The 12,864-nt window shown below is 43.6% G+C and overlaps 1 protein-coding gene across 1 annotated transcript in view; it reads left to right on the top strand.

The window, feature by feature from the left end:
• LANCL3 (LanC like family member 3) overlaps positions 1-12,864 on the top strand; it is a 121,682-nt gene that overhangs the window by 95,538 nt on the left and 13,280 nt on the right. The window contains exons 2-3 of the mRNA XM_073614823.1: positions 4,864-4,987; positions 10,260-10,457. Of these exons, the coding sequence (XP_073470924.1) occupies positions 4,864-4,987; positions 10,260-10,457 (322 nt within the window). The remainder of the gene's footprint in view (positions 1-4,863; positions 4,988-10,259; positions 10,458-12,864) is intronic.

Here is a 12,864-nt window from a genome sequence, read left to right as displayed (position 1 = left end):
TTTTTTTTGAAATCTCAGATCCCTTCAAAGACTGCCTATGCTGATGCTGAGTGACTATTCCTGAGTAATTATCCTCTTCCTCCTCAATCATCACGCTGATAGCTTGTAAGAGCATTTTTGGTTCTGGGCGCCACCACCAGTGCCTAAGGCACAATTTTTCAGCCCCTGTTTAACAGGGGCGTGTAATTACGATTTTTGATGTAATACTTTGCAGCAGGGCTCGTTCCTGCATTCCAACTAGAGTGTCTGTGAGGGGTTGCAGTGTTGTGGCACCAGCACCAGTGCCTAAGGCCCAATTTTTCAGCCCTTGTTTAACAGGGGTGTGTAATTACAATTTTTGATGCAATACTTTGCAGCAGGGCTCGTTCCTGCATTCCAACTAGAGTGTCTGTGAGGGGTTGCAGTGTTGTGGCACCAGCACCAGTGCCTAAGGCCCAATTTTTCAGCCCTTGTTTAACAGGGGCGTGTAATTACAATTTTTGATGCAATACTTTGCAGCAGGGCTCGTTCCTGCATTCCAACTAGAGTGTCTGTGAGGGGTTGCAGTTTTGTGGCACCAGCACCAGTGCCTAAGGCCTAATTTTTCAGCTCCTGTTCAACAGGGGCATGTAATTACAATTCTTGATCTAATATTTCACAGCAGAGCCCTGTGAGGGCTTACAGTGTTGTGGCCACAGCAACACCTAAGGCCCAAATTTCTGCTGAGTATATAGGGCAGGACCCTACTTTCAAACAACTAACTTACAAACGACTCCTACTTGCAAACGGAAGGAGACAACAGGAAGTGAGAATAAATCTACCCCTAGGAAGGGAAATTCTCTCCTGTAAGAGTTAATATGGGAAAAACATTTCTCCTTTCCACTGATGCTTTCCAATCCATTGGGACAAAAAGTGAGGTGAAATCTTCTGAAGAGGAGGAAAGACAGCAAAACAAATGTCACAGGGGTGATAACCCTTCCCTATGTTTTCCAAAAAGCTTAAAAAAGATTTTTTGGCTGGAGCTAAACACGTTAAAAATGTACCCGTTCAAAATTACAAAGAGATTCTACTTAACAACAAACCTACAGCCTGTATACTGCTGTTCAGAGTATATAGGGCCTGGTGGCCCCACACCTTTCCTTATTTTAATTTGGGTGCGGGGTTCCCCTTAATATCCATACAAGACCCAAAGGGCCTGGTAATGGACTGGGGGGTACCCATGCCGTTTGTCTCACTGATTTTCATCCATATTGCCAGGAGTCAGGACCCGACATTACATTAAACCCGCAAGCAGTTTTAAATGAGATTTTTTCCTTTAAAAATGACATTTGGTGCAGGGACTGTTCTAAACACGGGAAACACACGTCACTTTACAGGCATACTATAGACACCCCTCAGGTACGATATTTAAAGGAATATTTCACTTTTTTTTTTTTACTTTAAGCATCATTAAAATCACTGCTCCCGAAAAAACGGCCGTTTTTAAAAGTTTTTTTTGCATTGATACATGTCCCCTGGGGTAGGACCCGGGTCCCCAAACCCTTTTTAGGACAATACCATGCAAATTAGCCTTTAAAATGAGCACTTTTGATTTCGAACGTTCGAGTCCCATAGACGTCAATGGGGTTCTAACGTTCGTGCGAACTTTCGGTCCGTTCGCAGGTTCTGGTGCGAACCGAACCGGGGGGTGTTCGGCTCATCCCTAATTATCAGCTATGAGTTGAAAGTCCAGGTTTAGTTCTGTAGAATGCATACACTACAGATCCCTATGAACAATTCACAAGTTGCATCTTAATGTCGATGTTGAAAGAGGTTGTAACCCCTAATAGATTTTTTATGGAGGCTCTAGGGTAAAAACATTCTAGAGAAATATCGTGAAATATTATACAGAAGGAATATATATTTGCAGTGGTACTTTGTAATCTGTACATTGCGGACACTTAAAAATAAACCGACTTGTCTGAAACCTTTATCACTTAAGACTGAACCCTAGGTTATTATAAGCGACACAAAACGCAGCAAGTAGTATGTGCAGAAAAACCTTTGCATCAATCATATAAAAAAAAAAATATATATATATATATACAAGCTGTATATGCACAGAAACTATCAGTTATCCCAAAGACTTTATAACTTTATTACATATTTACAAAAATTATAACAATAGTTTCTCAAGTTCCTCAATGGTTAGAAACAGTTAAAATTACTAAAATAGTCTCAGGTCTACTCCGCTGTCTTCTTGCCCTTTTGCCAGGTCTTCTCCGCTGTCTTCTCCCTATGTTCTTCTTCCGATGTTGACTCATTGCTCTCTCCCACTCTAATGCTGGGTGCGCCACTACTTATATTGGCATGGGGTGGGGTCACGAGTGACATCATCCGGAGGCCCTGCCCCTTATGACATCAACACCCCCTCTTGCCCCTGGTGGTGACATCATAAGGGACGGGCCTCCGAATGCTGTCACCCGGTGACCCGCCCATGCCAATATAAGTGGTGGCACGCCAGCATTAGAGCGGGAGAGAACGTTGAGTCAACATTGGAAGAAGAACAGAGGGAGAAGACAGCGGAGAAGACCCAGAAAAAGTCCAAGAAGACAGTGGAGAAGACCCGGCAGAGGCAGAAGACAGCAGACAGAGGGAGAAGAACCGGAGAGGGGAGAAGAACCGGCAGAGGCAGAAGACGTCGCCAGAAGAGGGAGAAGAGCCGGAGAGGGGAGAAGAAGTCGGAAGAGACACCGGAGCTTCCTTAAAAAATTACTTTAAAAACCTATGTACTGTGTTTTATTTTTGACACTTTTCTTTAGGTGAATGGGTAGGGGTACAATGTACCCCATACTTACTCACATAGGGTGGGGGGGCTGGGATCTGGTATCAGACCCCGTCAACCACTGGCAAGGGTTGTCGGGAAGAGGCCCTTGTCCTCATCAACATGGGGACAAGGTGCTTTGGGGTGGGGGGCACAGGGCCCCCCTGCCCCAAAGCACCCACCTCCCCATGTTGAGGGCATGCGGCCTGGTATGGTTCAGGAGATTGGGGGTGTTTGCTCGTCCCCACCCCCTTTGCTGGCCTGCCGGGCTGTGTGGGGGCTCCAGTTTTTTCGGAGTGGGGGTAACCCTTAAAATCCATACCAGACCGAAGGTCTTGGAGGGGGAACCTATGCAGTTTTTTTTTTTATTTGGCGTGGAGTTCCCCCTAAAGATTCATACCAGACACGGTGCCTGGCATTGTCGGGGATCAAAGTCAGATCCCTGTTTATTGAAGTTGGATTGATGTCGGACTTCAAGTCACAGGGCAAAGTCGGATTCACAGTCGTGCGACTGTTGTGTCGTACCAGTGTGAACCCGGCCTAAAAAGTTGATTAATCTTGTTAGTAAACTTGAAGCACATGTGCAGATATGAATAAAATCTCGCTGATATAGCAAAGTAAAAAGATGAAAGTCATTTTTTTCAGTTTGAATAGAGTAAGGGAGGGTTATAACTCTGTAAGTTTTTTTGCCATTCGTGTCTCATTGGGGAGATTTCCCTTCACTTCCTGTCCCGTAGCTAAATTTCTTGGGGCGCCCCAGATCACCAGAACTAGTGTCCTCATTGGAAGATTTCTCCTCTATTACTTTTCTGGAAAAAACCCAAAATTTGGGATTTTCTTTTACTTTAACCTTAAATTGGACAAATAGAAAGGGTATATCTCCTTAATGGGGCTCAGACAACAATAAAAACCTAATAGGTTTTCTAATCCCTCCCCCCTCTGTCCAAAACAAAACAAAAAAAAAAACAAAATACTTTAGTAATACTTTAAGATTAAAGGGGTTGATTTACTAAAAGCAAATGGGCTGTTTATTTGTTAATTTTATGGTGAAATTTGGCTTAACTTCACTTGAATGATGAAAGGTTGCAGAACTTCATATGATTCACTAAGTCCCAGGAATGGCCAGCAGGCAGGCAGCACTCAAAACATGCAAGGAGATTTTTCAAGCTTATATTGGATTGTCAAAAATAACTATTGTGTGTACTAGTATTGCAATGCTGATGTTTTAAAATGAGTTGTATGCTGTGAACATAAAGTGCAGTTAGGACCAGTTCACACCTGAATTGCACAGGAACATGGTTAATGTTCCTGTGAGATTCCTGCTCATTCCTGTGCAGTGTGATTTTGCAGCCCATTCATTTGAATAGGCTGCAAATTGCACCAGAAGGCAGAAGAAGTAGTGCATGTACTACTTTTTAAAAATGTGCAGCGCCAAATCACATGGTACAGCGATACAATGCGATCTGTTGTCTGCAAATATGCTGTGTTTTTTATCTAAGTTTGGGGTGCCGTTAACATTACATTGATACCTGCAGCAAATCACAAAAGCAATGTGTTTTGAGTGTGGGAAACGTGCATGGAAGGTGCCCTTCCCGCATTGTGTTCTGGTGTGAACTGGCCTTCAATGTTGTTTTTTATATACAAGCAGTGTAGGTAACTGAATGTGACATGTGGGATCAGCCTCTTACAGGGCTGGAATATAAGAGATATGAAGAATCAGCTGAAGGAATCTAATCGTTTATGTGCTGACAAGAAACATGGTGATAAGAGGAGAAAACAGAGTGACAGAAACGTGAGCTCATTACTGTACTGCTTCTCTATTCACTGTGCAGTCACAAGCTAAGGTCGGTTGAGGCAGTCTGGGCCTCCAAGAAGTGGGTTCATGATAATGGCCATCAGGCTAAGGCCTCATGCACACTTAAGCTCATAAACACCTGTTTTTATCTTTTAATTGGCTATTCGTTTTGTATCCATTTTATTTTTTGAGGTCTGGAGTTCTGCTTTAGGTATTACAAACATGTATCCACATTAGGAAGTGTGTTTCTCTTCTGAGTAATGGACTATATTTTTTTTTCTAACAGGTTTTAAAGCCAGCTCAGATCAGGACAATATGTCATGCTATCTTGGAATCTGGCAAACAGTACTCAAGGAAAAAAAGAAAGCCCTTCCCACTGATGTACTCATACTATGGAACAGAATACTTGGGTGAGAAAACAAAAGACAACACTCTATATATCTCTTTTTCTTGTGCTCTACCTGAATGAGTACTTTCATGTAAAAGTCAATGTAAGCTAGCATCAGAAACAAATATCTACTTGTTAAAGCGGAGATCTGCTAAAAAAACAAAAAAAAAACGAAAAGTCAGCAGCTACAAATACTGCAGCTGCTGACTTTTAATAATCACACACTTACCTGTCCTAGGGTCCAGCGATTTGGGGGAGCGAAGCCCCACTTGTCTCCCCCTCCTCTCTGCGGCGCCGGCATTGTAAGTGTGGGCGTCCAGCTGTAGCTTCACAGCCGGGCACCCACTGAGCATGCGCGAGCCGAGCTGCGCCGTGACTGGCCGGGCAATCATCTGGGACCTGTGACGTGTCCCAGATGATTGCCGAGAGGGAGGGGGGAGAGGGGACCTCCCTTCCGGTGCCACAGTGCGCCGGGAGGAAGTGGGAGCTGGGACCCTCTGAAAAGAGGGTCCCGGCTCCCCCCCCCAAAAAAAAAAAATGACATGCCAAATGTGGCGTGTCAGGGAGTCACCTCCCTTATGTGTTTAGTGGTACAATTCAGCACACAATCCAATTTGGTCAAACAGTAATACATCCAGATTCATACATGCTTTGCACACCTGCTGGCAATTGGCTTGTTTAACCACTTCAGCTCCAGAAGGTTTTAACCCCTTCATGACCAGGCCATTTTTGCTATTTAGCACTGCACTAATTTAACTGGCAATTGCACAGTCATGCAATACTGTCCCTAAATGAAATTTATATAACTTTTTTCCACACAAATAGAGCTTGCTTTTGGTGGTATTTGATCACCGCTTTTTATTATATAGACGAAAAGATTTTGAAAAAAAACAAACTATTTTTTACTTTCTGCTATAAAACATATCCAATAAAAAAAATCAAATCTCTTCATAAATTTTGGCCAAGATGCATTCTGCTACATGTCTTTGGTAAAATCCCAGTAAGTGTATTTTGATTGGTTTGCTTGAAAGTTAGAGCATCTACAAAAGATGGTATATATATATATATATATTAGAATTTTTATTATTTTTTTTATACTGCTAATGGAGATGATCAGTGACTTATAATGGGATTGTGATAGTGCAGTGGTCAATCTGAAACTAACTGATGTTGGGGGGAACTTACTAACTGACACTGATATCATCAGTGACACTAATAGTGATCAGTGATAAAACTATATGCTGTCACTGTCCTAATAAACTGGCGGGGAAGGGGTTAACATCTAGGGCGATCAAGGGGATAAATGTGTGCCTAACAATATGTAATGTGTGAAATGTGTGCTAATTTTTACTAAATATCTCATTGTTTCTTATCCGTGCTTTGCAAAGATAAGAAACAGAGAGATTGTTCCCTCTGTACAGATCCCTGTGTTGATTGTCAACACAGGGCTCTGGGCTGTGATTGGACACAGATGATCAGCAGGTCCCGGGCATGAATCATTGGCCAGGATCTGCTGACAGACTCCTGCTGTGTACAATCACAGCGGGTGTCGGTGGAGGGGCGCACATGCGCAAGCCCTAAACTCAGTGGCAGTTAGCGACATACGGGTACGTCGCTTTGCCTGCACAGGCTGCCTTTCCACAGTACATTGCAGGAGACCGGTCCGCAAGTGGTTAAAAAATTTGAAGAATACCCAACACTGTATAATGTACATTTGCAGTTGAATTTATCTTGCCTTCTTTAATGGGCTATTGAAAAATAGTTTCATACGAATTAGAATACTAGGTATGGATATTTTATGCATAGCTACATTGGTCCAGCTTGGACTATTGTAATTATGTATATATCATACTCGACCAATGCCATGCTGCATTCTGAGTACAGGATGTCATTCACAGGGAGCTAGCACCATTCAAAGAATGCTGATTTGATTGGATTAGACAAGGTGAAGACACAGGCTGGTGACATTTCCTCATCTAATCAGAAAAATCTTTGCTTTGCATTTGCATGTGCCAAGCGTCCGACCGCCTGTGTTCACAGTGCAGTAAGGCAGCCACTTGGCACAAGACCTGGAAGTTAGTGGAGATCACTGGCGTGAAAGCGTCGATTTCAGTGATTTCCAGCTGCCAGGGGGATTGGCTGGGTATTGGCAAGCTGGACCAATATATCTGTGTATACAATATCCATACCTAGAAATTTTCTTTAAAATATTGTGCCAGTAAGTGGTAGTTGAAGTAGTACTTGATGATCACTTTAAATCTAACAACAATGCTGGTTGAATGATGCAAACAAAACTAAGCCTCTAATACAAGGTTATAAGGTGGGCAATACACAATAGAATATGTGCAAATGTAGCCATTGACATAAATATAACAGGCAACAATTGCATTGTATACATTGTATGAGATGTGGTATGGTTGATCCTGAGGTCAATGTCACAGCTCATACACAACATGAAAAAGTGCATAAGTAGAGACAAGTGGTAGTTGAAGTGGTACTTGATGATCACTTTTAGGCTAGGTTCACACTGCTGCAGTGCGAATTTAGCGCGATTTTGATCCGATTGCGTTGCAAATTTGCATTGCGAATTCTTTGTGTGTTCTTGCGATTCTACTGCAAATTTTGCAATCTATGGAGCTGAATTCGCATTGCACACGGATCAAACTCGGACAGGACCCTTTTTTTACGCAGGTTAAATTCGCAACGCATTGATGTGAACAGCACTCATGGAAAACAATGTTATTAAAATGACTTGCGAATTTGAGCGATCGCAGCGGCTCAAATTCGCAATAAAATTCGCAGCAGTGTGAACCTAGCCTCAATCTAACAATTTATGAGCAATTTATCTACTATATAGTTCAAGGGGGTTATATGAACAAAAATAAGGAAAATGCATTTAAAGAGTTTGTCAGGCCAAAATATAAAATGAATGCAGTACAAATCTGCAATACATTCACATTTCCCAAGGTTTGTCTCTTTAAAAATGCAGCAAGTACAGAGAAATGTCTGTATTTCTGTTAATTTTGCCAGAAGTGTGCTTCTAAGTTTCTGTTTGAACTGCTTTGAAATCCTAAGCAGTGATGTCTGCACTGCCTAAGTTCGCTCTTCTGGACTACAGACCATCTCCCCCTCTCCTCATCTCTGTAGCACAAGAGTGAGGTGTTTTGTAATCCAACAAAGGGGAACTCAGGCAGGGCAGACAGCGCTGCTTGCAGCAGATGCACTGCTGTCAGGAAGGCGGGAGATCACTGGATTTCTTTCAGGATTAACAGTTCTTTTTTAGAATTTGCAGCATTTTTAAAAAGGTAAAATATGTGGAATCTGCATGCCCTGTAGAGATGTAGTGATTATGCTGATTTTTGCTGAAATAAACTGTAGGACTAACTTGCAGGTATCAGAATGCCCATGAATAAATGTTGAAAAATATTGCCTTTGCAGCCTATGCTAGAGAGGCCCAGAAAGACAACATATTCTAAAAGTTGCAATGGAATACAACCTTATAGACACGTATCAGCAATACTTAACATCATATTTTTGAGAATAAAAAGGTACCTTTTTCTTGCCATAGATAAAGTGGTTCTTTGAACTTTGTCAGTTCTTTTATAGCTTAGGCAAAAACAGCATGGCCTGCGCGATGACGTCACACGGGGATGGGGTCTCCAGATGACTTCACTGGATGGCCATGCCCCATGGCTATATAACTAATGGCACACGCTGGAGCTAAAACAACAGTGGAAGCTAGCATCGGGAGCAGACATCGGGAGGGAGAAGAACCAGGGGAAAGAGACAGCAGAGGGAGAAGTACCAGAGGGAGAAGATCCAGAGGAAGAAGACAGTAGAGGCAGAATAACTGGAGGTAGAAGAACCGGAGAAAGAAGACAGCGAAGGGAGATGAACCAGAGGGAGAAGAACCAGAGGAGGAAGACACGTTAGAGCTACTTCAATAAAGGACTTTGTCAAAAACTTGTGAACTGGTTTTATTTATTTTTGACACTTTTTTGGTGAATGGGTAGGGGTACAATGTACCCCATACTCATTCACATAGGGTGGGGGGCCAGGATCAGGGTGCCCCCTTGTTAAATGGGGCTTCCAGATTCTGATAAGCCCCCTGCCCACAGACCCTCACAACCACTGCCCACGAATGTCGGGAAGAGGCCCTTGTCCCCATCAGCATGGGGACAAGGTGCTTTGGGGCAGGGGGGCACAAAGCCCCCCTGCCCCAAAGCACCCACCCCCCATGTTGAGGGCATGTGGCCTGGTATGGTCCAGGAGGGGGGGCACTTGCTCGTCCCCCCTCTTCCTGACCTGCCGGACTGCATGATCAGATAAAGGTTTGGTATGGATTTGGGGGGGGCCTCATGCCGTTTTTTTGGGCATGGGGTTTCCCCTCAAAATCCATACCAGACTTCGGTCTGGTATGCGCTTGGAGGGGGGGAGCCCACACTTTTTTTTTTTATTTTGAAGTGGGGCTCCCCCGCTTAAGATTCATACCAGACTCAAAGGGCCTGGTATTATTGGATCAAAGTCAGATCCAGCTCTTTGAATCCACATGGAAGTCCGACATCAATTCGTGGGGCAAAGTCGGAGCGGAAATCATCCGACTTCCATGTCGGAGCAGTGTGAACCCAGCCTAAAGCATGAAGACACTTTAAAAAGATTTTACTTTAAATGTGTATATCTAAAAAGCATAACAAAGGTTCCAGGCTTCCCGTAACCCCTTCTTGCTGCTCTTAAAGTGAGCTTTGATGATTGGTTCTCAAAGCAGTCACATGACTGGTAGCACTTTCTCCTGGCTCCTGATCATAAGCTGTGAGTGAGAGCTGTTGGAGACAACTTGGTCAGTGTGCTGGAAGCACATAGCGAGTGGACGCATATGTGTTGTGACTGGACGTTAAGGCCCACTTTTCCTACCGCTGCATATATGTGTTACGGTTGGAAAGAGGTTAATGGCTCTCATAGTCGTGTACATGGAGTGAGAGCAAATGGCATTGAATATTGAGAGATAGTGTTTGAACGGGGCACTACAGTATATGTAACCTGTAATCATTTAACCATGCCCATCTTTGCCGGGTGGTATCCGGACCTGATATGAAGTCCTACAAATACATAGTTTAACAACAACACTGTTTCTTGACGTAGAAGCTGCCTCAATTTGCCATTACTAAATTAATTATTGATTTGTTTATTTTTATTTGCATTATATTTTGTTGGTGATGAGAGTAATATTAAAAATGAAATGTATTAATTGTGAATTACTAACAACACTTTAAACACTCTCCTTTCTGATATTTCAGGAGCAGCGCATGGTCTGTCCTCTATACTGCAAATACTGTTGTCCTATCAGGACTATCTCCAGCCAGCAGACCGAGACCTTGTTTGGCAAAGTGTGGACTTTCTTGTGAATCAGGAGCAAAACTGCAACTGGCCACCAGAGTTGGGGGAAGTCATAGAACGTGAAAATGAACTTGTTCACTGGTGTCATGGAGCCCCTGGTCAGCTACTTCACTTGTTTGTACATATTTCATATACAGTACTTATTTATATGAGACTGTGATTATTTTTAAAGTGGAACTATTATCTATTACAGTTATTTATATCGCATCGACAATTTATATACTGTACATTCACATCAGTCCTTGCCCTCAAGGAGCTTATAATCTAAGGTCCCTATCTCTCATGCATGTACTAGGGTCAGCATATTTTTGGAGTGTGGGAGGGAAACCCACATAATCACAGGTAGAACATGCAAACTCCATGCAGGTAGTCTCCTGGTTGGGATTCAAACTGAAGACCATAATGCTGTAAAGCATAAGTGCTAACCACCAAGCTACAGTGCTGCTCTATGTCAAAATCCAAATGTTTTTCTGAGCCCTGCCTGTAACATGGTTTTACCTTTTGATGCTACCAGTAGATCTGTTATTGATTCCACTTTGACAATGCTGTTATTTCTTCAGTGAAATCATGCAGCAGTGTAGACTGACATGGACATATAGTTTTAGATTGCCTTTAAGTAGGAAACATACTAAAACCTAACTCCAGTTAACACCTTTTAAGCAATTTTTAAGGAACAGTTTTTTTTCCTTTTGATTAAAAGGTTTCTCCATTTCTGTGTGTTGCTTTAAAACATGCACGTTAGTGTGCATTGTATCACACCTTAACATATGTTGCGTCAAAGCAACCAAAGCCAATGCACCACAACAAACCAAAAATCACGAGTGCAGAATTTTCGCATGCAGCAAAACCATTTAAGCATTGTTATGAAGCCTATCTCAACTAGGGCTGTTGAAAATAATCTTAGCATCGATGCATCACGTTTCAACCATACACGATGCAGCACCGATGCTACGATTGGCATAATTGATTCTTGGATGACGTCATCCTCACGCCGCGTTATGCCCCACCTTAACGACCGAGCGGAGCCAAAAGCCACTGAAGAGCCACGGGAATAAGCCGCGCCGGCTTTTCCCGCTTCCTGCCTCCCACCGACGTCATCCCCTGCTGCCCTGCGTCGCTCCTCGACGCTGTGTGCACTCTGCCGGGGACATGGAGCGCCGGTGTTTGGAACTGCTGCGAGTGGCGGACGGCTTGTGGAGCACAGAGCTCCGAGGGGGAGAGTGGAGCCTCGGCATATCAAGCCGGGTGTGACGGATCAGCCAGGTGAGGGGGCCGCGGGGAGGACCCCGAGGGGGGTGGACGTGCCAGACTGTGCTATCCAAGCCAACCTAACCAATACCCCGCCTCCCTCACCACTAACCTGTCACCATACTGTTTCATTACCTTAGCGCTCCCCTGCCCAGTGTCACCACGGACCGATTCCCATCCTTCTCGACCAGCATCCACACAGTCCTCTGCTCTCCCCCCCCACCTCTACACAGTAAGCATGTAGATAGGGCAATAAAAAACAAAAAATGGTGTGCAGTGCTTTGTGGTGATGTACAAAAGAGTGTTATTAATTAGTGAATAAATATAGTCCTGAAATATATAAATCTGTGATCTGATTGAAAGAAATCTTTTGTGTATTGAAAGTAATTCCAGCGCTGAGTGTGCTCTGCTGTGTTCAAATCATTCCTGATTTCTGGTGAATGATTTGAACACAGCAGAGCACACTCAGCACTGGAATTACTTTCAATAGACAAAAGATTTCTTTCAATCAGATAACAAATTTATATATTTCAGGACTATATTTATTCACTAATTAATAACACTCTTTTGTACATCACCACAAAGCACTGCACACCATTTTTTGTTTTTTATTGCCCTATGTACATGCTTACTGTGTAGAGGTGGGGGGGGAGCAGAGGACTGTGTGGATGCTGGTCGAGAAGGATGGGAATTGGTCCGTGGTGACACTGGGCAGGGGAGCGCTATGGTAATGAAACAGCATGGTGGCAGATTAGTGGTGAGGGGGGCGGGGTATTGGTCAGCTTGGATAGGACAGTCTGGCACCTCCCTTACCACGTCCAGCAGGTCTGCAGTCTCTGACCATCTCTTGTATCATGTCTGCAGTCTCTGACCATCTCCTGTACTATGTCTGCAGTCTCTGACCATCTCCTGTACTATGTCTGCAGTCTCTGACCATCTCTTGTATCATGCCTGCAGTCTCTGATCATCTCCTGTATCATGACTGCAGTCTCTGACCATCTCCTGTATCACGTCCACAGTCTCTGATCATCTCCTGTTCTATGTCTGCAGTCTCTGACCATCCCTTCTATCATGTCTGCAGTCTCTGATCATCTCCTGTACTATGTCTGCAGTCTCTGATCATCTCCTGTACTATGTCTGCAGTCTCTGACCATCTCCTGTATCATGTCTGTAGTCTCTGATCATCTCCTGTATCATGTCTGCAGTCTCTAACCATCTCCTGTATCATGTCTGCAGTCTCTGATCATCTCCTGTATC

Source organism: Aquarana catesbeiana, linkage group LG02 (genome assembly GCF_042186555.1).
Source record: "Aquarana catesbeiana isolate 2022-GZ linkage group LG02, ASM4218655v1, whole genome shotgun sequence".
NCBI classification, from domain to species: domain Eukaryota; kingdom Metazoa; phylum Chordata; class Amphibia; order Anura; family Ranidae; genus Aquarana; species Aquarana catesbeiana.
The sequence above is the reverse complement of the archived record's forward strand: the minus strand, read 5'-3'. Positions and strand labels throughout refer to the sequence as shown.